The sequence below is a fragment of the Erigeron canadensis genome, chromosome 8, assembly GCF_010389155.1.
Source record: "Erigeron canadensis isolate Cc75 chromosome 8, C_canadensis_v1, whole genome shotgun sequence".
Classification (NCBI taxonomy): domain Eukaryota; kingdom Viridiplantae; phylum Streptophyta; class Magnoliopsida; order Asterales; family Asteraceae; genus Erigeron; species Erigeron canadensis.
The window spans coordinates 38,304,744-38,329,348 of NC_057768.1; the positions used below are offsets into that span (position 1 = coordinate 38,304,744).

The following is a 24,605-nucleotide window of genomic DNA, read 5'->3' on the forward strand; positions in this document are numbered from 1 at the left end:
CACACACACACCTTTAATGACTGCTCTTCTACTTTTTTCTTCTCTCTATCTCATCATAATTCTTTAAATTCTACAATCTTTAATATACAATATTTAATATTGATATATTATAAGTTTATATCATCTGTACGTTTAGTTTACCCCCAGGTGAGATTCCCACAAATAAAGTTTCAATCTTTATGTAAATTTAGGTAATTTTCTATCTTTGATTTTCTTGTTAGCTTCTAGGAATTTCCGTTGACTGTTTAATTTTGTGTTTATTTTTTGTGTGCACAATCATAGACATTATTTTTGTTCATATATATATATATATATATATATTTATGATCCATCATGTTAAATTTAGCTTTTAGCTCTGGGTTTCTTAACTATACTATTTATCTGTTGATCTTATCAGTTAGATACTTAAATTAGTGTAATTTTTAATGTTAATTTTTAGTGATGTTTATGTTGCAAAGATTATTGAGTTTTTAGTTTAAATTATGCTTTTTTTAGGAGTTTAAAGTGAAAAAGATGGGATCTTTGTGTTCATGTTTTCGTGCTTCTGAGCCGGATGACGAAAGTGTGGATTCGGATGACAACGAACAAGTGCCAGAGTCGAGTGGTGTGGTTAATAGAAATGCACAAGATAATTTCACTTTGTTCTTGCAGAATTTGTCTAATAAGGTTAGTTTTTGCACTTTAGATTCTTTTAACGCTATTAAGCTTCCATTACTTACATGGAAGTATGAAAGTAACTATATTTGTAAGTTGCCTTGTATAATCTAAAAGATGGATTTAGTTACCTTGAATGTCGTGCTTCCGAAAGGAAAATACTGGTAGGCAAGAGGCCCTTGGGTTACTTCGAATAACATCTAACATAATTATGTGAATTTGGTGATAATTCTTCCTATGTAGCTTATGTGAGTATATAAAGAATGTTACTATAAGAAGGCATGATTTTGTGATGACCATTCTTGAACTTTGAACTACTTGTCACAATGATCATTATATTTATCTAATGGCCGTAGTTTGTTTTTACTAATACGTATGTTTCTTTAAGTTTATAAGGACATTATATTGATATAATTTTGTGCTTTTGATGAAACTTCACTAAATCTACATGTTACAAGTGTTTGTTTTGAAGTCCTTTTTTGTATTTTTATTTGTACTTATATATGTGTTTAATTTAGATGTGTCATGTGTGTAGTTTGAGTGTTTGACCCTTTTGATCTAATGTGATCCCTTACTCACACCTTCGATTTTTAAGTGCCAAACCTTCCAATGTTTTATATAAAAGTTCAATATAGTATGTCATAGGCAAAACAAACAACATGCTAACTGATGCAGCAAAATATGTGGTGGGCTGATTTGTGTGAAATTCAGGTTCATTTGGATAGGTCATAAAATTAAATCAATTTAATGCTAGAAGTGGTATGATGAGAAGGAATTGACACATAAACATAGGGATGCTGATTATTTTTTTGTTTCTAAAGCTGTTAACATACCACATGGTAGAATGGTTTTACGTCAGGGAAAAAATCCCTTGTTTAATGACTTAATTTCTCCATAATGGCAAGAGGATGGTGTGAAGGGTGACAAGTTTAGTGAGGAAAGTCTGTCTATATAAAGTGAAGCAAGACTTGCTATCTATAGGTACGGCATTTAAAATGTTGTTTAGAGAGATAAGGTCAGAATGTGCTTCACGTACCATACGGTGTGTGGCTGCTCATCTCTGACAGAATCAGTGAAAAGGGCTCTATTTGACCGTCCTTAAAGGGAGGTGATCATAACAGCCATTGCAGCAATTACCCTCACAGATGTAGGTACCCTTCTGCAAACAAGCTGAGGTGAATCATGCGGAGTTATTTCATTCTCTGAAGTATAATTGAGTTGGCTTCGTGTATGTGGATTTGTTTTTGGCTGTCTTTATTGGGTCTGCATACGTGTAAATTCAGAATAACGCCATTGAAAAAGTCAACATTGCTCATTTTCATCATAGTTTCTATAGTGAATGTGGGTTTGCAAATCATTCTGCTCAAGGTCCTCATTTGTTCCTAGATAGGTTTAAATGCTTACTTAAAACTGAAATCTGTGTATTTTTGTTGTTGACTTGTTGCATCTTTAATCATACTTTATAATATTTGTTTGTTCATTTAGTATTTGCCTTTTATGCTGTCATTTATATGGCATGAGGTCAAAAATAGGTATTATTTGAGACTCATCCACGTGATTTTGATTGGTTGTATGTGGTACTCTGCATTCTTACTTCTTCGGTTATGAATCTTGGTTTACATCTCTACAGACCACAATATCCTTGATTTATAGATCATGTGTTGAAAATTATCTTTTCCATTGTGGCAAAATAAAACTGGCATATATATATTTTTGGTCAATTAGTATTTGCGTTTTATGGTTGTCATTTATATTGCATGGGGAGAAAAAAACTAAAAAAGGTCTTAATGTGAGACTCGTTAGCTTGATGTTGATTAGTTATATGTTGTACCCTGCATTCTTACTTCTTTAGTTATGAATCATGGTTTACGATACGACAGACCACAATATCCTTAATTTATAGATCGTGTCGAAATATCTTTCCATCATGGCGAAATAAAACTGGCATATATTAGAAAGTCTCTTGAATTTTCTTCCTTGAATGGAAAACGACTTATGATTTTCAAATGAAAGTAATTTTTGAAGTCTGAACCAAACAAATTCTTCTTCATATTGCTGAAGCCAAGGGCATGTCAGTAAGAGGTATAACTGGAATACTTGCATTTAATAACTTAGACTGTTATCTTCAGAATCTAGGGATTTAACTGTCAGTTTAATATTTTGAAAGTGTGAAGCTGTTCTTGGAAGAAGAGGAATAGAAGCTGTGCCATGGTCTTACCAAGGTCCAAGCTCTTCACAACCTACAATACCACAAATCGGTTCATCTGGATCTAGCAGCGGTAGTGGCAGTGGAAGCGGCAGTGCTATATCATTCATGAGGCATGGTAAAGGCTCAAACCGTTCACGAGTAGAACCGGAACCAGTTTGTGAAAGCAATGAGGGCTTGAAGAAATGCCAGCCTGAGATCCCTTTTATGGCTGCACTGGACAAAGTCAAAAGCAGTATAAACACTATATCACAAGATGATGAGGATGTTTGTCCAATATGTCTTGAAGGTAATGAAAGGAAACCCCTGTGTCAACTTTTTCACTGTTCAAATACCAGAACTGTTTCTTTTCTTCATAGTATAATTTCATGTGGGCCAGTAAAATGAGTTGTCTTCTAGAGCACAAATGTTGCTTCGGAGCTATTCATGATGAGTAGATGTTACAAACTGGTCGGGTTCACCAGAAATACTTTTGAACATATTTTTTTTTGGTTTTTTTACAAGTATGCATGTAAGTTATGTTTCGATATTATAGTGTTTTAATAATGATCCAATTATTTAGAATAAAACGATTTAGGAGATTGTGTGCATTCAAAGTACATTTTGAATGACTTTCAGCCTGCTTGATCCATTTGACTTGGTTTCCTTTTATCCAAATTTCATTACTTCTACTTATAGAATATTGAAGTAAATGGGTTAAATTACCATCACTAATTTGACGTGATTATTTGACATGTGGATTGACTTTCACTTTGAATATCTGTTTGCAGAATATACGATTGAAAATCCACGAATTGTTACCAAATGCTCTCATCATTATCACCTAGGTTGCATATATGAATGGAATGAGAGAAGCGAAACTTGTCCGTTTTGTTCAAAGGTAATAATATTTTATATTTAATCTATCTTTTGAACTTTAGTACTTCACAGTGAAATTGATTTAGTTTAGGATCCAAAATATACACGATTTTCTAGTTTCTGAAGATTAGAATCCTTTTTGTTGATCTCCCATCTATATTACGTAATTATGTAATATAGAGTCTTTGTAATTTTCTAAATCTAGTTTAATTACCTAAAGCGTTCTTAATGTTTTGAATTTGCTTAACTTCTGTGTTGACTTTGTAGCTGATGGTATTTGAGGAGATGGATTGATCCCAATACCCCTTTTGAGTTCATCATAAATAGCTGGATCTATAAAAGCCAATGACGTGAACAATGATCAAGGAAAGTACGACACCAAATATGATCATAAAGACCTACATTGCACATATGAACAATTTCCGAGGTTGAACTGGTGATATATAATTATATATATATGGATACTAATAATAGTTTCTTAATTTTATTCCAGTTTTCATCAAATGGTGAAGATGGTTAACAAGTTCCATGTATGTATGTTTTGGATTTGTTTCTTTGTATATATTGGGGATGTTTTGATCATTTGGTTGATAACATGATTGCAGTAAACATTTCACAATTTTGAGTGAATTTTACAATTTTGAAACAGGTTCTGGGTTTTTCAGGGCTAGTCTAGACCCAAAAGTAGTCCTTAAAAAACCTAGTTTCTGGGTGCCGATCCTAAACCTTGTCAAACCAGACTGCTCTTATTAGTCAGATGGCTGCTTGGGATTCCGCGGCTATATAGTTATATTTATAAACATGTTCCAGGTTGGACTACAATAACATGAATAGTCATTCTGAGAGTTAGAACGTTACTCATTTTTTTGTTATATGAAACAAGTTTGGTTTATTTCATTTTTGGACAGGGATATTGAATTATGGATAGATATCCTTAAAAAGGGTCGAAATAATTACTTTTGGAAAGTGATACCACGTTTCATTGAGATATTCAGCCATTGATCACTTTACCTTACACAATTGCAACCAACAAGTTCACACTTCAAGGTGTGTAATTCTCTTTCTTGATCCTCGTTGTGTGAGGTGCATTGTGGAGAGTGAACTATAGCATATTACCATTTACTGTCTAGATTCACCAGAGTTATGCAAAATTCTCCATGTCGAAGTATTGACATTTTCTGGGATATAACGAGATGGTTTTCTGTATGGCTTAAGGTAGGCAAACTTTAAACGAATAAATTCCTTAGGGGTTCATCGGGCAGGCTCATAATTCGGTAGTGTCATCAACTTCAAGAAGGACCTGATCTCCAGAAATGGAAAGGAGAATTCGATTTCTTTTGGAACAACCTTCTAAATGTTCTTTTCTATATAGAAAAATCGATTACAACTAACAAATACTTGAATAGGGAGTGAAAATTGGGCTTCCTCTGGCCCATATTTTATTTGTGTCTGTCAGGCCCACGTGGTAAGTAAGATTGTTAGCCGAAAGTGATGCAACGATCACACGACCACGTCCACCATAAATGTTGGTATTATAAGTTGGACTATAACCTTGTCCGGCTGTCCACGAGCTTTTCGTCATATTATTGCCAAATGGAAGCTCTCCCAAGAGACCCCTCGCAAGCCATGTAAAATATCTAAAACTCGAAAGATAGTTTTCATGTTATTCAACAATTGGCAGTTCACAATCTTTTATTCTATTTGACATAACATGTATCTGTCAATTATGAAGAATAACGGTGATACTAGAATATCCTGACTTCTCCTTTTTTTTTCCTTTTTTTTTATCTTCTCATATTTATATCGAATTTCATGGTGAATGATCCTGATCCATGTATGTATCTATAACAATTGAATCGTGTGATGAAGTAAGATATATTATCCGATGTCTCTAGTCTCTGTAAGAATTATTATACTAGTAAATATTTTCTGTTGACAAGGTAAAATTGTAGGATGTGATAAAAAAAAAAAAAAAAATTAGTGTAGTTACACGTATTATATCATATTGTGGGTTTAGAAAAATGACCAAAATGATATTTTACCATGAAATTTCGGTTTATCATTTGACTTTATTAAAAAGATTATTCTAAAAGTAGATCTCCAACACAAATAAAATATGTACACATGAATATATCAAATTAATCAATTATTAAGATTTCTTTTGGTGATATCGATTTATCTACCTCTTATAAGATTCTCATAAAATATTTTGGTACTTACTTTTTTTACTTTTTAATAATATGATCTTGTGAATATATACTAGAAAGGGAAGTAATATTCCTACCATTTTTTTTCATTGATGTACTACAATTACTGATTTATACAATCAGTTGTACACTGTGGTATATTAATAAAAAATGATGCTACGAATATCACTTCTCTTTAAAAAAACACAAGTAGATTACATATGTCAAATTATCGTGGTTTTTAGTATCACTTGTTAAAAATATCACTTGTATTTTACGTAGGTTTGTAGTATATATATATATATTAAGATGTATATAAACATAAACAATAATTATATTAATCTTGGTACACGTATTTTCCTTGATGATGACATTGATGATATTAACCAATTTAGAAGAAGGTGATTACTCTTCAAAAATTTATCTATTTTGTTTATATTTTAGTCTATTTTTAACCAGTTTCCCTACTTTAATTAAATCTCGAGATTGATTAACCGCTTTATAATTAATAATTAAACCCTAATAGTTAGAAGTTGGAACATCGGGATTGATTAGCTTCTGATTAACTTTTTAATTATAAAAAAGAAGTAAAGAAAATGGAGGGAAAAATATGGATTAGTTACAGGAAAAAAAAATTGTTATGGGCTAAATACATTCTTTGTTTATGACAAGTTAAATGTTACATTAATTGTGTAATCAAAATTTTAAAAATTATCAAATAAAATCTTATATTGTTTCGTCACATAACCTTAAACTCTTCTATTTTAGAACACGATAGTTTAACCAATCCCGCGTTTCACACGGGCTTTGAGCCTAGTATATACTAGAAAGGGAAGTGATATTCCTACCATTTCTTTTCATTGATGTACTACAATTGTGTATTACTGATTTATACAATCAGCTGTACACTGTGGTATATTAATAAAAAATGATGTTATGAATATCACTTCTCTTTAAAAAAACACAAGTAGATTACATATGTCAAATTATCGTGGTTTTTAGTATCACTTGTTAAAAATATCACTTGTATTTTACATAGGTTTGTAGTATATATATATATATATATTAAAATGTATATAAACATAAACAATAACTATATTAATCTTTTAAATGTAATATGAACGTAAGATGTAACGATGATAAAAGTTATTGTATAATGAAAACGCTATATGTATAAAAAGACAAATAAAAATAATCAAAGACCAAATGTTTAAAAGTAAAACCGTAACTGTGTGAAATTTGTTTGATGAAAACATGAGAACCTAAAAATTTAGTGTCACAAAAATGAAAGCGAAAATTTTGATGTGGGGTAAAAGTTATAAAAATATAAATTTTAGGGGGTTAAAACCAATTTTGGTTATAATTTAGGCGGTTAAAACGAAATCTGGTTAAAATTAGTAGGTGTTTTAAAAGTTTGTACATTTGAGATATCTCCCATGTGGCAAGAACATTTTGGTAGGAAAAGGGGGAAATGGTGTAGGGGCGAGAAAGGGGCGATGGAGGGGTGGGGACCGAAAAATAAGGCCTGATCAAAAAAGTTTTTGGACGAGAGAAATATTCCGCCCGAAGGTATTTGGGGACGTAAATGGCAGGGGATGGTGTTGATGGACGAAAAGGGAGGGAGGGGAGATATGTCCCAACTCCGTTTAGTCTAATTGTAATTTTGTATTTCTCTAAAATTTGAGTGTATGTATCATTTATCCCTATTTAGTTTTTGCCACGTGTACATAAAATTATTGGGAACGTCATGTAAGAAATTCGAAAATATTTAAAAACATTAAAGACAGACTGAAAGAGAGAGAAAGTAACCCCCATTTCTTCCCACTCTCGCACACTCCTCTTCTATAGAGAGAGAAACAAGAGATCTGATTCCAATCAAGAGAGAGAGAGAGAGAGAGGAGACAACATTTCCATTCCATTCTCCCTTTGACACACACTGACCCTGTCTTTTTCTCTCTCTAACTAACACATACAAATCTGTATCTATACATCTATATCTATATCTATCTACATCTATTCATTCAAATTCACTGTTCACATCAGCTACAGTGTATGTACTTTACCGAAACCCTAACTAAACAACTAATTTCATTCCGAGCCGATTAATGCGTGAATAACTTCAGATCCAATGGAAGACACGCCGGAGATGCTAGAGTACAGCAATGTACGGCCGCCGGTATCCGAAACGACGCCTTTGACTGTTTCAGGATCCTTTAAGGAAAGTGCTAGGGTATCAGGTCGTAGAAGGAATTCAAGGAGACCTAGTTTAGATACTGATGAGTTTATGAATCTTCTCCACGGGTCGGATCCGGTTAAAGTGGAGCTTAATCGTTTAGAAAATGAAGTTAGAGGTATTGATCTGTATGTATTAGTTGTTTTTATAGCTCTTTTTTTTATTGATATATATATATATATATAGAATTAAATAATTAAGTTTGAAGTTTGATTCAATGTGTTTGTGCAGATAAGGATAGGGAGCTGAATGAAGCTCAAGCTGAGATCAAGGCTCTCAGGCTGTCAGAACGTCTCCGTGAGAAAGCTGTTGAAGAGGTTGTTAATTACTTATGCTTACATTATTTCTATATATATGTATGTAATATGAGGGATGTAATTTGATTGGATGCAATGTTTAGGTTTAGTTTGCTTGATAAAATTTTGAGTTTTAATGCCTTATGTTCATTTCCATAACTTACTTGTTTTGTGATTGATTCATATGTGAGGGCGAGGTGTTTTTGAAATGTTTATCTTTTTTACTGGAACGATATATCGTAATGTAATTACTTTGTTGGTAGGTGTAGGGTTTCGGTATATACTGTATTTAATAAGTTAAGATACCGGGCATGCTTTTGGTGTGTTACTGGTTTCCTATTTGGTGTAGTGTATTTAGCAATATTGCATTCAGTTAGATGTTTCGACTTACGGAAATTATTTCCTTTTTGACGTTACCTTTACGTACCCCCCCCCCCCCCTCTCCTTTTTCCTTTATTAAAATTACATACGGTGTTTAAAACGTATTTTTCATTTGTCAGCAACTCGTTGCCAATCAGCTCATGTTTGTACATGAAAACAATTAGTTCACTTATTTGTATTATATTTAACCTAAGTAATATGCCTGTTAGCTATATTTTGGGAGTAATTCTTTTTCGTCATCCTCTATTCTCCAATGACAATTTCTTGGGGATGAGAAAGTTATAATATCGTAGTCGCGGTTTCTGATACTGATTTACTGCATGCTATCATTGCTTCCTTGACTATGATGGTTTTGCCAAACCTTGTAAAATTGTTTTCACAATCGCTTGCTGTTGTTACTTATCAGTGTTCGTTACTTTCTCTCTTATCTCTTGTGAATCATGTTTGTAGTTTGGGTTTAGTCTAACACAAATTTTGCTGTTTTATTTCGTTGTAAACTTCAGCTAACTGAAGAGTTGTCAAAGGTCGATGAGAAGCTGAAGTTGACGGAATCTCTTCTAGATGCCAAAGTATTGACTGGAACTCTTCTATTTCTGTTGTTTCTCTATTCTTCTTATTATAGCTTGAATATGATAGATATACTTTTGATCATGTAGACTCTTGAAATTAAGAAAATCAATGATGAGAAGAAAGCATCTATGGCTGCCCAGTTTGCAGCAGAAGCCACTCTTAGAAGGGTTCATGCTGCTCAAAAGGATGATGACATGCCCCCTATTGAAGCAATTCTTGCACCATTAGAAGCTGAGTTGAAGATTGCTCGACAAGAGGTTTGTTTTCTATGCAATGATTGTTAAATGTTTATCCCTTGATGCTACACCAGAAAGAATGAACATTCATACTGTTGCCTTTTTTTTTGGTTTTCAGATTGCTAAGCTACAGGATGACAATAAAGCATTGGACCGACTGACGAAATCAAAAGAGGCTGCTCTACTTGAAGCTGAGAGAACTGTACAGGTAGCCTTGGCGAAGGCTTCAATGGTGGATGATCTTCAGAATAAGAATCAAGAATTGATGAAGCAGATTGAAATTTGCCAGGTATGGTGGTTTACTATTCTTTGCCTTATATCATCAGGCCCCTTAACTGTTCATCTTGATTTCTAAAATATCTACCTACACTTTTCCTGCTACTTTTCACCAGGAGGAAAACAAAATTTTGGATAAAATGCATCGTCAAAAAGTGGCTGAAGTTGAAAAACTTACACAAACAGTACGCGAGCTTGAAGAGGCTGTTCTTGCTGGTGGTGCTGCTGCAAATGCTGTGAGGGATTATCAGCGAAAAGTTCAAGAGATGAATGTAGACGTCCTTCAACCCTATCCATTTAGCTATCTAACTTTTACACGTATTCATTCAAGAGATATCCATTGGTCTATTATTATAACTCTATTTTTGGTATTGACTGTATAGGAGGAACGAAAAACTCTGGATCGAGAGCTAGCTCGTGCAAAAGTTACAGCAAATAGAGTAGCAACAGTAGTAGCTAATGAATGGAAAGATTCTAATGACAAAGTGATGCCCGTAAAACAATGGCTTGAAGAAAGAAGGTTCTTGCAGGTATATGATACTTATATTACTGATAAATGTATCCAAGTATTAGCTCCTAGTATATGCGTTGAAATGCAGTTATCCTTTGTTAAGCTTAAAAAATATTCCATGTTCACAGGGAGAAATGCAACAACTGCGGGACAAATTAGCTATAACCGAGCGTGCGGCAAAGTCTGAAGCACAATTGAAAGTAAATATGTTAATGAATTCTTTATGAAAATATTCCTTCATAGAGGTGGCAAGATGGGTGGGTAACTTGTCAAAATGGGTCGGATTGTAACATGCCCTTTCTTAGAACGGGTTGATATGGTTCATCTCAGGTTTTCGTTGGCACATATACATTTCTATATCCATCTTACAGATAAAGTAAATTTGTTATGATTGTAAAAACAAAATGCTTACTATAAGTCTGTAACCATCTAAATCTTTGAATACAAAAGTTTGTGAGGTTGTATGCATAAGACATCAGGTGACTTTCAACTTTTCAACCAATTTGACATGTTCCTCTTTTATTAAAAGTTTTGGTTCGACTTGCTTGAGATAAAAGACAATCCGAAGTCTTAAACCAACCCAATCATTGTAAATGGGTCAAAATTACCACCTCTGGACTCTTTCATTTCTGATAGCATTAAATCTTGATTCTTTCTGAACATTCATAGGAAAAATTTCAACTGCGACTCAGAGTACTGGAAGACACTTTGAGATCACCGAACTCTTTTGCTCGTAGCTCAGCAGATGGAAAAAGCATGAGCAATGGGCCTTCACGTCGCCAGTCCTTGGGTGGAGGTGATAACTTCTCGAAGATGGCTTCAAATGGAATATTACCGAAAAGATCACCATCTTTCCAAATGAGATCAACACTTTCATCTGGTTCCAGTTCAATTCTGAGGCATGCAAAGGGTACATCAAAGTCATTTGATGGGGGTTCACGGGCACTTGACAGGAGTAAGTTTACTTCAAATGGAAGTGGCAGTCCTACTTTTAATCTTGGCCAATCATGCGAGGGAACCAAAGATATCGAGATAGGAAATTTGGATGAGAAACCTAGTGGCTCGTCAGGAACCGAAATCGAGGATACTGTGCCGGGACTGTTGTATGATTTGCTTCAGAAAGAGGTGGTTGCTTTGAGAAAATCTGGTCATGAAAAGGATCAAAGCATAAAAGACAAGGATGATGCAATTGAAGTTAGTTTAATACCTCTTTTTAAGATTTGTTTTCTCATCACAAGAAGTTATTGTTCATTTTCTGAATCATAATATTCACTTTCAGATGTTAGCTAAGAAAGTAGACACTTTAACCAAAGCTATGGAGGTTGAAGCCAAAAAGATGAGAAGGGAGGTGGCTGCAATGGAGAAGGAGGTAGCTGCTATGCGGGTCGACAAAGAACAGGATTCCAGGGCTAAACGCTTTGCAAACTCCAAAGGTCCTGTAAACAGCTCTCAGCTACTTCCAGCCAGGTAGCTCTATGTCGTTCTTCAAAGCATTGCATGTATATATAGACTATTGTCATGTACGTTGAATAGTATCTGAATCTGAATGCTTTTGTGCTCTTCATAACCAATGGCAGACATTGTTGATCATTCTAGTCTGAGCTGGGACTTTAGTTTGTTTTTTAATCTTTGTATACACCGTGTAATAAGGTAATGTAATTTGAAACTCATTCTGACTAGGGGTGATGGCCTTTTACCGAAATTTGAAACTTCCAAATTTTTTTTCTAAACATTTCTAAAAGAAATTACTGATTTCCATGTTCTTTTGAATCTGTTGCTCATAAATGCTTAAAATGATAACTCATAGTCAATAAAAAGTGGAATAAAAAATACAAGTTTAATAGAGCCAATCTATCTCTATTTTTTAACTGACTTGAAATCAAGTCAATGGGATCTTTTGGCTATAGAGGTCGAAAACTGGCGGGTCAATGGTTTCAGGTCAAAGCTGGACATCTTTGTGGGTTGAAATGCGTTGGGCCAAACCTAGGACACTTTCTTAGTTGCTTATCCCTTTTTGTAATGCCGTGATCTAAAACAATACAGTGTATAGAAAAGTAAACTTCTTTCTGATTTTGAAAACAAGCATGTCAAACATGCACTTATTATGGATATGCCCATCAATATTCCTACTATAAAAGCCTATATACTACACATGAATCCATTTTATACCACCTATCAGTAAACTAACACTAATGCTCAAATGACCAAAATTGATTTATACCTCTCTAGAATTCCTGCAAATTTATGTTGTATAATTAATATTACCTATTTAAACATAGTACCCACAAACACTCACTCACTCATATTGTATCCCTTTGGCTCAAAGAGGCAGTATTTGACAAATTATGTTTATGCAGGAATGTGGCAAGGGGCGGGTTGACGCGAAGCACCCAATAACATGAAAAAGAGAATGTGTACTGGGTCTGTCCTCGTTTTAATATTTTCAAAAACTAGGATACTGATACTATATGTCATGGAAGTAGTAGCATAAAGATGGAAAACAAGAGTTGGAGAAAAGGGTATGCTGTGTTGGTATTCTTTCTGACTATTTGGTAGAGAAGAAACGAGCGGAAGGATGTTGAGGCCGAGCTAACCATTGTGTGGCTGTATAGGTAGCTTTGTTGGTGTTTTCTTACTTTTGGTTCTTATAGTTTGTAGTGTGATTGTCGGTTGTTTGGCAATATAGCTGTAATCAGCTGGAAGAAGTTGGAGTTAGTAGCGATTATGCGAGAACAGTTTTCTGATTAGCAATAGTTGTGGTCTTTGCAAAATGAAATATTAGATTGGTCAATGTTTTGCTTGTTTTGTGTAAGGTAATATCAGATTATCATTGCTGCTAGATCTAATTTTGTGTGCTTAATGTATGAGACATGTACATTATGCAATGAGGATTGTATAGTTGCATATTACCACACAGTCCTTTTTGGTAATTTAAGCTTGTAAATCCTGTCAAGATCATGGTCAAATGGATAGATCGATGTGAATAATTCAAGTGTTGGTGAATGGTCGTGTCAGAAAGGGAAAGAAGGCCAGAACCATAAGTAAAAGATATGTTATTTTAATAGCATTTTCCTATAATAAATATTGCAATGATATTCTATTCCTTTGGTAACCCACCATCACGTGAGAGGAAACCAAATGCCCATAACTTGGTGTTTTTTCCATTTTCATTCCTGACATTACCGTTAGATGGAGTGATGTTCTTTCTAACAAGAACAAAAAACTTTTACACTAAATTATGTTTTTACTTCAATATATATATACTACATTTATTCCAATTTGAAATATTTTTCAATATTTTGCACAAAAAATATATCATTTAAAACTTTTGAGATTTACTAGTTATATGTATTAATGAATAGATAGATAGCTAAGGTATAGAAGAAAAACACTATAGTGTATAAAATGATTAAATAAAAAGTATTGAAATCTGGTGTAAGCTTTGGTGTTGCACCAACTTTGAAGTCGACTTATCCAAAATTATGTATTTTGCATTAAAACTATATCAAATTTGATGATTTTGTTGTAGATAGTTTTCCAATAATACCAAATTGGAGATTTCTAAGATGTTATATAAGACACTAAATTTAGTATTTTGATACATATATCATATTGGAGATGTCTGATATCATCTTAGAGATCTCCAATAGAATATATTGAAAACCATTTAATAGTGTCAATAACACTTTGAATAAACAAATTGTACTACTTTTACTTCCAGGCTACATAATAATAAAAAAAAAGTTTTGCTAAATAAAGTCTTAAGGGCCTTCGTTAAGTTGCATTAATTAGTCGTACATTTACCATAAAATTCAGGGAGCCGACATTTAATATAGAAATGTACAACCTTTTTATGCACGTTTAATAAGCTCTAAGAGTTTCATTTAGAGTTTTCCTAAAAAAGTAATGTTCATCAATAAAAATACATTTATTACAAGGTGTTAAATACAAATCAATAAAAATACATATACATTAATGAAAAAAGCAATACATTTATTACAAAGTGCTAAATCAATAATCATTTATATTTCACTAGCTAATCAACCCGGGTTAAATCATAAACACTTTGCAAATAAACCGAATGATACATATGTAGCTTTAAAATATGTTGTCATATTAAAATGTACAATAACAACGTTAAATAAGTTGTGAAAAGTTATTATGTAAAAAACGAAACTACACAGAAACAATAGTTGTGTAGTTGTGGACACACATTAAAACACATTTGGTTAGCAAAAAAAAAAGTTATCTGAAAAAGAAAAAAAACACCATAGTTTTCAGCCTGTTATAATGAAAAAATAAGGTGATTAAAATTTTATATAATAATGTGGACATCTAATAAAAATCTATATTAATGATACATATTTAAAAAAATATATTTAACTTAAATTTTAGAAATAAAAAAGGTATGATGATGTCATAATTAAATGAAAATGATGTATGATAATACAACTTTAAAAAAATCTTATATTATCACAATCTTTCTTTATTAATATATTGGGTAATAGATAGGTTGTTTAAAAAAAATCCCTATACTTCAAAGCCTCAAAGAGTCAAAGGTGCTAATATTATAAAAAAAAAGAAAAAACAGCAACGGATAAATGGCTAATATCCCCACGCGGATGTGTCCACGCCGATTTGACTCCTGACAATACACTAAAGGGATTGCTCCTCATGTGTTAGATGCGTATAACATTGCTAAGGCCCCCTCACCACATTTGCAGAAGGAAGGATTTGAACCTAACCTTCAAAGAGCAAACCACATTATAAAAAATCCCTGATCATGGCAGCTAATATTATAAACTATTACATTTCTAGGCTATATATCTAAACATCAATTAGGGGTCTCAATTTAACTCATTAAGTAATTCATCTTCTCCACTAGAATAATTACAATGAACCTATAACAACGAATGTTTTACACAAAAGTTTAGTTTGAGTAACCTACACTAAATTATAAAAAGAAAAATACATACATACACATACACATTTATTATACATGTATACATACTCCATCCATTTGAATTTAAATGTTCAAATTTGACTTGCTCAATAATTTTTTCTTTAACTTTAACAGTAAGTATTTTTTTTTGTATAATATAATACCTATGAAAGTTATACAAATGAAAAATGTACTTAAAGCTCAATCTATCCATATATTTCACATCAATTATTGCATAATACTCACGAAACAATTTATGGTCAAATTTGCGATAAAAAAACTTTAAAAGTCAATTAAATTAAAACAGAAAGAGTACTATAGAAGAGAGAAGTATAACTTGAACGCGCTTTCCAACTTAACGCGTTTTCAACCCTATCAATCGCCGTCACCATCACAAAAACCGCTACCGCTACAAACATCAAACATGTATCCAAAAGTTAGATTTACCTTTTTTTTTTTTTGAATATTAACTCCAAAGGTTTTTCAAATGTAAAAAGGTGCGTGTTGGTAGTAGTGATAAAGACGTGCACACTCATAAATAATCACCTTTTAACAACCTTCACAAGCCTTTCTTTTTTTATTTTTCCGTTCAAATTTCTTGTCTTCCTTAATTTCTTTCTCCCCCAAATCTACATCTAAATCCAAACCCTCAACCCAAAAATCAACCTACATTATTATATCCTATTCTAACTCATATAATCTAAAAAAATAAAATGGCAACAATGGAGAGCCTGATCGGGCTCGTTAACAGGATACAAATGGCGTGCACTGTATTAGGAGATCACGGCGGTGAAGGCATGTCTCTTTGGGAAGCTCTTCCTACCGTCGCCGTCGTCGGTGGTCAGGTATTTACTTGCTTCTTTATGCTCCCTTGGTATATATATTTACACACACACACACACATACATAATGTTGTTAATTGCGTGAATCAAATTCAGAGTTCGGGGAAATCGTCTGTGCTCGAGAGCGTTGTTGGAAGAGATTTCTTACCTCGTGGATCTGGTACACATATAACGATTATATATATATATATACATCATACATTATACATACAGATTTTAAGTGCAGTTATTTAATTCGAGTGTATTTAATTGTATATGGAGATATATATATATATATATATATGTATAGGATTAGGTAAAGGGGATATATTCGAGTGTATAGTATACGTACAAGTGCACAATAATGTATTTAACAAATTTCTGAATTGTCTATCGTAACAAATTTCTGAATTGTCTATCGTATTTGTCAAAATTTGAGGTTGTTACTATTATGTGTATCCGGTAACCTGTAACTCTTTATCAGGTAACTAGTATTACGATGACATGGCAGCCATATAGGTTGCCACGTCACTAGTTTACAAGTTATAAGAAGTCAGATACAATGGTTCAAAAGTTTGATACACATTAATTGACCGCTAAAAGTTGGATATGCACAATAGTAAAACATAACAAGCTGAATATATTTTGGTGCACTTAAACCCTTTGTATATAAGTTTTGAACAAGGATGTATCCATAGTGTGGATATAGAGGTTCTAACTCCATTCGTTATTTGTTTTGTGGATATTTGGTTGAACCGTAAGGTATTGTTACAAGGAGGCCATTGGTATTGCAGCTGCATAAGATAGAGAGGGGAACTGAGTATGCAGAATTTCTTCATGCCCCAAGGAAAAAGTTCACGGATTTCGGTATGTTAACTTAAAGCGCTTGATTTTCACCTTTTTTAAAATGTAATTGACATGTTGATACTATATGTAGATCTATATGATTATAGTCCCAAACTACCAATTAATATGTACTACAGATGAACATATAGTAGTTCTTTTGAGGTGTGATATGAGTTTGATAGTAGTGAATGCCTGAATGGTGTATGACTTCTTGACCTCAATTCTGAACCACCTCAATTTGCAATGGCATGAATGAATCTATATGTAATAGACTTCTCTGGTTCTTTCCAAAATTTGAACAACACCCCCCCTGGTTTTAGAAGCTTTATGTTGGAGAACTCCTTTTCCATAATGTGTAACTTGTTCATGTAATAATTTTTATGTTACCCAAAATGTTACTGTTCTTATGCTATCACTTTTCGATTTTTGTTGCTCTTCTAACCTGTCACACGTTGTGAAACTTTCTTCAGTTTTGACAATCTCAATGATTTCCCAACTTCACTTCTACTATACCCAGGTGTTTCAAGACATACAGTTTTAATGGTGAAATAGTTGGAGCACAGATCTCAAATAATGTGCTAAAGGGACGCTTATATGGATCAACTCCCAACTATTTCTGTTTGATCAGAGTTTTTTATGTTCCCTGTAAATATGAACCAGACATTCAAAGAAAAGTTACCAAAGTAGAACTAGATGCGCCTTTATCTTGGCCCCTTAGACTGTAGAAAGGCTGCATATGTTATCAGTTCAATTAAATGAAAAGAAGCTTTTATAATCTTCGTATGACTTGACAATTCCTCAACTTGAATGATCTAATATGTATAAAAAAGAATTCTGATGGACATGAGAACCTTATTTTGATGCCACTTGTTTCTCTTAGACAATTTTTTTTTCATTGATATGTCAATATTAACTATTAAGTATTAATTGTTTGATATCATCATGATTTTTGGAGGAAGAAGAGTGCTTAAAGTTGTAATGTCTGTTATATTTGTTATTGTAAAGAAATATTTGAGCTTTCCCATGAAAATATAAATTGTCATTTCAATGCTTAGCGCTTATATGTGTGCCTCCCTGAATGATTATATCTATTCGTATAAATATTATATCACAAACTTACATATATTTTTCCTAGAGCAGCTGCCGTGCGCAAGGAGATTGAAGATGAAACAGAGCGTCTTACTGGGAGGTCAAAAGCAATCTCTAACCGTCCAATTCACCTTAGCATTTATTCTCCAAATGGTAATGTCACTTTTTTTTGGTAGTTACTTTACAACTACATATATTTTAATATAATTTTAACTGATCTGGATATGATCTATCTATACTAGTGTGAGAAGGATAGCAATTGTAAGCCAAGATCTGCTTGAACCAAAAACGTTAAGCTTACTATAGATGATATTGGTGTATATGCTATTAGTCATTTGCCAAATATCTAGAGATTGACAAGTATCACGAATATATGCACTGTAACTCAATAGCCAGTGTAACCAACTTGATATTCATCATGAAACTTGATCACTTCTTGACAACAACCATGGACGGATTGAAATATTGTGAATCTTATCCCTTTTGCCATTAAGTATTAATACCCATTTTTCCACGAAGCATAGTGATTATCGCTGAATATTGGTTATGCTTATCTAGTATGTAGTTGCACCCTTACAGTAATGAACACTCTAAGCTAACCACTCATAACTTCCAGTATCAAATAAAACCTCGCAATATAACAGCAATTTTTTGCTTATGAATGTGTGTCATGCTCAATACTTTTCTTCCACTTTCCAAGCTTTGGCACAAAACTCTAGTACCTCAGTGTGACTTGTTTTTGTTATAGTATTAATACTAAATCACTATGGAAGCCTCATGTGATGGCTATCGTGCACTTATGATAAATGTTTTGTTTGGATCAGCACTAGGTGATAAATCCACTATAAGTAAACAAATGCTTTTGGTATTTATACTTGAAATTATTTTGGATAGTGTTACATTCGGCTTTAGACTCTTTTTTAAATCAAAAGAGATAAGTGGTGGTTGATCTTTCTGTTATTATTCTACTAATCTACTCCCATCTTCCGGTATTTAGTATCTCTTCACTGTAAACAGAATATTCCTTTATAACTAATCAGTACTGGTTTAGAGGCGATATATAACATCATATTATAAGCCTCATCTAGCATATATAACGAAAGTCGTACAATAAGCCGATAAGGATAACCTCTGAAGGCTGCTTATCGCTCTTTCTAATCAATCTTCTATTTTGAGGTCAGTTGGGAATGTCAAGTTCGGATGCTTGTGCATGTTTCGTTTTTGAAGTTCCATTACTGTTTAACTGCATACGTGACTGCTATGTTTGACTTTTAGCATATGTGGTTAGCTTCCATTGTTTCTTATCCTTGGTTTCTATCTGACTTATGACATCTTGATGATCTTGACATAATACTCGCATATTTGTAATTTATCAGCTAAGTGGTTGACATTTATTTTACAGTTGTGAACCTGACTCTCATTGATCTCCCCGGGTTAACAAAAGTTGCTGTAGGTGAGCATTTACTAGTATTTAGGTAAAAGATTGATCTTCTGGCTTCAAGTTCATATTATGGCAACAGAAACTGATGCAACTATATGTTATGACTTTTTGCAGAGGGACAGCCAGAGTCCATAGTGGAAGATATTGAAAATATGGTCCGTTCTTATGTTGAGAAGGTAAGGTAATATTTGTCATAAGGGAGACCCATACCGTGTGACCATAGTGAAATTTTGCATTTGGAAACTTGTCAGCAGCATTCTTTTCTCATGTATAAATTTCACTTAGTTCATCTAGTAATTCTTTCTCCTTTTCTTTATTATTCCTGTAGCCAAATTGTATCATATTGGCAATTTCTCCTGCTAATCAAGACATTGCCACATCTGATGCTATAAAGCTTGCTAGAGAAGTTGACCCTTCAGGTATCTTATGGTTGTTTAATCAACATTCTCATGCCATAACCAAAGCTGTCATGATTCTTCCTTTTACATTAATTGGCCCCATATGCATGCATGCATTGTCATCTTGGTTAAGGAGATCTTCCAACTTGTGGCTTTTTGTATCTTGAACTTATAATGCAACATTCTTCATTTTATACATATTTTTGTAGGCGACCGCACATTTGGAGTAGTCACTAAACTCGATCTCATGGATAAGGGAACCAACTGTTTGGATGTATGGGTTTTATTATCTTATAACTATATAAATATATCTTTTACTTGACACCTTGTAGCATTATTTATTCATATTTGAATATTTAGAGTTAAAATCATTAGGTGGTGGTTTAAAGATTGAGACTTATTTTTATAAAATGACAGGTTCTTGAGGGAAGATCCTACAAGCTTCAACATCCATGGGTTGGAATTGTAAATCGTTCACAAGCTGATATCAACAAGAATGTTGACATGATGGCTGCTCGAAGGAAGGAGCAAGAATACTTTGAAACTAGCCCCGATTATGGTCACCTGGCACCTAAAATGGGTTCAGTATATCTTGCAAAACTTTTGTCGAGGGTACGTCCCCCATTCATAGTCTCCACTATATTCGCTTACAGCTTTTTTCATTATATTGTTTGACAAGTTCCCCTGTTTCTCCATCAGCACTTAGAGAGTGTTATCAGGCAGAAGATACCAAGTATAGTTGCTTTGATTAATAAGAACATTGATGAAATTAATGCAGAGCTGGACCGCATAGGCAGGCCAATCGGAACAGATGGAGGGGTAATTAACTTCATAGAACCAACCTAAACTCTTATGTAGTAGAATAGTTATTTTTGACATATAATGCATATTCCTGCATGCTTATGAATAGGCACAGCTGTATACAATTTTGGAATTGTGCCGTGCATTTGACCGTGTGTTCAAAGAGCACCTTGATGGAGGGTAATGCATGATCTCTACTTGGCATTTAATATACTTGCTAACTTAATGCACTCATTCCATTCTATATAAATTTGATACAAAATAGCAGTGCAATTTGAGATATTGATTAGTTTGGTTGAATTTTTCAGGCGACCAGGAGGAGATCGGATATATGGAGTCTTTGATCATCAGCTACCGGCTGCGTTGAAAAAACTTCCACTGGATCGTCACCTCTCTACTAGTAATGTCAGAAAAGTTGTTTCAGAGGCTGATGGTTATCAACCCCATTTAGTTGCTCCTGAGCAAGGATATAGACGACTAATAGATGGATCTCTTGGATATTTTAAAGGCCCAGCTGAAGCAACCGTTGATGCGGTAATCATCTGTAGTAACTATACAGTGTAAATGCAATTGCAATAAGCGAATATATTAATTATCCAAGGCTAAATAAATATGACGAGCACAGTCCTTGTCTCCTCTCTTTCTTTTTTCCACTGAAAAATGTGAAAAAACTCATATGTGTCTCCATATAGACTTGGATTTGCAACATATATCTTTTGTTCAGATGATAACTCTGTTTATTGCAAACCAGTGATATTTTTCTATTATCATTGAGGCAAAGGCTTTTAGGTCAATTCTTTTCCAGTTGAAGTCCTAGTATATCTTGCATTAAATAAGGAGATTTATGTATGGCTGTTAATGGTTATATGCATATTTTAATTTGGTCTAGTTAATGAGATCGGTTGTATGTAACCTAACATGCATATTTAATGTCTGTTTCGTGTTATTCACTACGTTCTTAAACCAGTAGCTACAATTTAGTAATTTACTCTTATTAACTTAACTGTGTCTTTCCTCCCTCAGGTACACTTCATTCTGAAAGAACTTGTGAGGAAATCTATTGCAGAGACAGTGGTAAATAGTTTATTACTTTGCTTATATAGATGTCTGATTATTTGCTATATACTAAGTATTTAGATCTTCTCAAGTTGAGATCAACAAGTCCTGTCATGTTGTCTCACAAATAGAGATGTGGCATGCAGATGTTCTATTGTTTTTTTGTTTATGAAGAGACAGCTATGTTTTGAATTCATAAATACTTGATTGCTATGCAGGAGCTGAAGCGGTTCCCGTCCCTCCAAGCTGACATAGCAGCCGCTTCAAATGAATCATTGGAAAAGTTTCGTGATGAAAGCCGGAAGACAGTTAGCCGCCTGGTGGAAATGGAATCAACTTATCTAACAGTAGAGTTTTTTCGTAAGATCCATGAATCAGATAAGAACCCAAGAGATGATAAGCAGTCAAACAGATCAGGCCCAAATGCAGCAGATCGTTACGAGGATTATCACTTCAGGAAGATCGGTAAGTACATCATGTATTGCTCTCTTTCTTGTGTTCCTGATAATCACAAGATGGATGTGATGGGTAGCGTGTGCAGGTTTTGGTGGAACCGGGGTCGTGAACCTTAAACATTTCTTTTGTTCATTTGAAAGTCTTGTTACTTAAGATTATAAACAATATTAGTACAATGATGTTTAAATCTTCACATAAAACTATTTAGGAGGTAATATCGCCTTTTGGCGACTTTCAACTTATTTGACCAGTTTCCCTTTCAGCTAAAGTTTCTGACCCATTTGAGGTAAAACACAACCCAAATCTACCCATTCACAAGTAAATGCTTGACATAGCTACTGCTAGCTGACATCACCAAAAGTAATTGTTAGAATGAAAACGTTGGAAACAAAATGTGTTCTCTTTCTGAATGTAGCAAGTGATTGTGATCAGGGTCAAATGTCTCTGCCTACATTGGTATGGTTTCTGATACTCTGAGGAATACTATACCGAAGGCCGTGGTATATTGTCAAGTCAGAGAAGCAAGGAGATCATTGCTAAATCTATTCTATGCACAAATTGGCAGAAAAGAGGTATGTTCTTCAATCTTATAGGTCAACAGTTGATGCATATAGTGGTTTTCAGGGAATGCCTTTTGTTTGTTCCAGCTCATATTAGACTATCTAATAATTTACAAGTCTAACAAAGACTGGAAATTATGATTAACCTATTACTATACCAATATTAACTTATAGACGATGTAGGGCAGAGGTAACAAGCTCCCTAACCAATTATACTAATTTCTTATACTCGGTAACTTGTAAATCTAACTAAAACATTCTAGAAAGTCTTTTTTCCTTTCAAAAGGCTATTATTAGAGGGCATGGAGTATTCACCCCCATCATAAAAATCACAAATGAAGAATCAAACTTGCTATTCTTAATGGACACCCTAAAATGAGATTTTTTTATTGGTTCAATGTAACAACAATACTTGATATGCACAAACTAGTATGGGACTTTGTCCCACTCATTCTAAAAGGTATCAGATTGTTAAGTGTGAAATTAGAGTGGCTCCTTTTCTTGTCCTGGACATCTTACTATATAAGGTGTCAAGCTGTTTTTTTACATGTGGGACTTTCTGGAATACTTGAAACATCTTATCAAAAATCATAAATTAGGATGAACTATGGCGTTCAAAAAGAAAAAGGAACATATTTTCATTTCCTTGAATTGTTATTATGATTGGTTACTGATCGGACCATCTAAGATACTTTTCCCAGTTTCATAGATTCTGATAGAATGTTTAATGCTTGTCAAGAAATTTCTGTCTAGTATAAACAATTTTGATCAATAATAGCAAGGAAGTCATTTTTGTTTAATAAAAAGAACTTAATTAAGTAGAGGAAAAACAAAACTAGATGAGCTGATGCAGTGGGATCTAACCAATGAACTAACTTGCCCAAAAAAGCTGACTGGATGCTTATCAAATATCACAGTTTAATATGGTATTCTTGTCTTGCAGAAAGAGCAGCTTGGCAGAATGTTGGATGAAGATCCATCACTCATGGAAAAGAGAGAGACCTTAGCCAAGAGACTTCAGTTGTACAGGTCAGCCCGAGATGAGATCGACTCAGTTGCATGGAAGTGATCCATGAATGCAACCAAACAATACAAATCAGGCAAGTATAATCTCAAAGTTTGGGTAAATCTATGTTTGGAGTCTAACAAGTTAATTCGCGTCATGTTGTACTCTAATCAAATATTCCTTTCTATCCGTAACAACCAGAGAAAACGTGTGGTCGTCGTGTATGTAAAAGAGTTACCCTTGTAGAGCTATATACTAAAAAAAGTGATGGTTTTTCTATCATTATTATTTTATTGTTACTATTTTAAGCAATTAACCTCACACACCACCATGTGTTCACCCTGTTTTGGGTTTTACTGGTTATTCAACGTTTCCTATTCTATATATGATAAAAGATTGAATACTGGAAAGAAGCAAATAAAACATGTCTCAATTCTAAGGCCGGCCTTGTGGCAAAATTGTCCAGAACAAGGTAACAATCCATCATCCAACAGACAAGGTTTCATATAGATGACCAAAAGCCTGGTTGAGTGGTTTTGACTTATGAGAAGCTTACTCAAATTTGAGTTAGGTAGTCATTAGCCAAATTAAACGGGGAGTTTCATTAGCCAAATATATATATATATATATATATATAAACACTATGGGAAGACTGGGTATTGATGTAGTATAAAGACCGAAATATTGCAATAACTACCAACGATCAATTACATCAATTTGCAAAAGGTTCTTTCCGATAATACAATAGAGCATTACATTTTTAAATAAGAATCAAGGATAGA

At 33.6% G+C, this 24,605-nt stretch overlaps 3 protein-coding genes and 1 long non-coding RNA gene across 6 annotated transcripts; all 4 read left to right on the top strand.

Annotated features, from left to right (window-relative positions):
- On the top strand, window positions 1-4,337 carry LOC122579734 (E3 ubiquitin-protein ligase RLIM-like). Of its 2 annotated transcripts, none has more exons than XM_043751961.1 (5): window positions 1-191; window positions 496-666; window positions 2,822-3,149; window positions 3,631-3,740; window positions 3,986-4,337. In XM_043751961.1, exons 2-5 carry the CDS (start codon window positions 514-516, stop codon window positions 4,010-4,012), a joined length of 618 nt encoding a protein of 205 aa, XP_043607896.1. In that variant the 5' UTR covers window positions 1-191; window positions 496-513; the 3' UTR covers window positions 4,013-4,337. The 2 variants fall into 2 exon arrangements, with proteins under 2 accessions (XP_043607896.1, XP_043607897.1); XM_043751962.1 differs by having other exon boundaries at window positions 1-147.
- Window positions 4,338-4,733: 396 nt separating this feature from the next.
- Window positions 4,734-5,423, top strand: LOC122579735. The gene is made up of 2 exons (XR_006320688.1): window positions 4,734-4,765; window positions 4,966-5,423. It is a non-coding gene; the product is annotated as an uncharacterized LOC122579735 (long non-coding RNA).
- Window positions 5,424-7,720: 2,297 nt separating this feature from the next.
- LOC122611190 (microtubule-associated protein 70-2-like) lies at window positions 7,721-13,246 on the top strand. Of its 2 annotated transcripts, none has more exons than XM_043784171.1 (11): window positions 7,721-8,255; window positions 8,369-8,454; window positions 9,318-9,383; window positions 9,471-9,641; window positions 9,739-9,909; window positions 10,013-10,168; window positions 10,280-10,426; window positions 10,536-10,607; window positions 11,077-11,601; window positions 11,687-11,877; window positions 12,765-13,246. In XM_043784171.1, coding segments are annotated over exons 1-11 (1,809 nt in total). In that variant the 5' UTR covers window positions 7,721-8,032; the 3' UTR covers window positions 12,766-13,246. The 2 variants fall into 2 exon arrangements, with proteins under 2 accessions (XP_043640106.1, XP_043640105.1); XM_043784170.1 differs by having other exon boundaries at window positions 11,687-11,874.
- A 2,684-nt stretch (window positions 13,247-15,930) lies between these two features.
- On the top strand, window positions 15,931-24,144 carry LOC122610024 (phragmoplastin DRP1C). Its single transcript, XM_043782995.1, has 16 exons — window positions 15,931-16,194; window positions 16,288-16,351; window positions 16,933-17,037; window positions 18,157-18,258; window positions 19,508-19,558; window positions 19,661-19,722; window positions 19,875-19,965; window positions 20,154-20,218; window positions 20,362-20,556; window positions 20,644-20,763; window positions 20,855-20,925; window positions 21,054-21,279; window positions 21,769-21,819; window positions 22,020-22,266; window positions 22,690-22,829; window positions 23,761-24,144. The coding sequence occupies exons 1-16, from the start codon at window positions 16,063-16,065 to the stop codon at window positions 23,884-23,886; spliced, it is 1,848 nt and encodes a 615-aa protein (XP_043638930.1). The 5' UTR covers window positions 15,931-16,062; the 3' UTR covers window positions 23,887-24,144.
- The last annotated feature ends 461 nt before the right edge of the window (window positions 24,145-24,605 follow it).

What these genes read in the sequence shown, in the direction of transcription:
- LOC122579734 (XM_043751961.1), top strand. Translation starts at nt 514, where the DNA reads ATGGGATCTTTGTGTTCATGTTTTCGTGCTTCTGAGCCGGATGACGAA. An exon ending in TTGTCCAATATGTCTTGAAG is followed by an intron (nt 3,150 to 3,630) that starts GTAATGAAAGGA and finishes ATCTGTTTGCAG; the next exon opens with AATATACGATTGAAAATCCA. An exon ending in CTTGTCCGTTTTGTTCAAAG is followed by an intron (nt 3,741 to 3,985) that starts GTAATAATATTT and finishes TTGACTTTGTAG; the next exon opens with CTGATGGTATTTGAGGAGAT.
- LOC122611190 (XM_043784170.1), top strand. Translation starts at nt 8,033, where the DNA reads ATGGAAGACACGCCGGAGATGCTAGAGTACAGCAATGTACGGCCGCCG. An exon ending in TTTAGAAAATGAAGTTAGAG is followed by an intron (nt 8,256 to 8,368) that starts GTATTGATCTGT and finishes GTGTTTGTGCAG; the next exon opens with ATAAGGATAGGGAGCTGAAT. An exon ending in AATCTCTTCTAGATGCCAAA is followed by an intron (nt 9,384 to 9,470) that starts GTATTGACTGGA and finishes TTGATCATGTAG; the next exon opens with ACTCTTGAAATTAAGAAAAT.
- LOC122610024 (XM_043782995.1), top strand. Translation starts at nt 16,063, where the DNA reads ATGGCAACAATGGAGAGCCTGATCGGGCTCGTTAACAGGATACAAATG. An exon ending in GAAAAAGTTCACGGATTTCG is followed by an intron (nt 17,038 to 18,156) that starts GTATGTTAACTT and finishes TTCCTAGAGCAG; the next exon opens with CTGCCGTGCGCAAGGAGATT. An exon ending in TAGAGAAGTTGACCCTTCAG is followed by an intron (nt 19,966 to 20,153) that starts GTATCTTATGGT and finishes ATATTTTTGTAG; the next exon opens with GCGACCGCACATTTGGAGTA.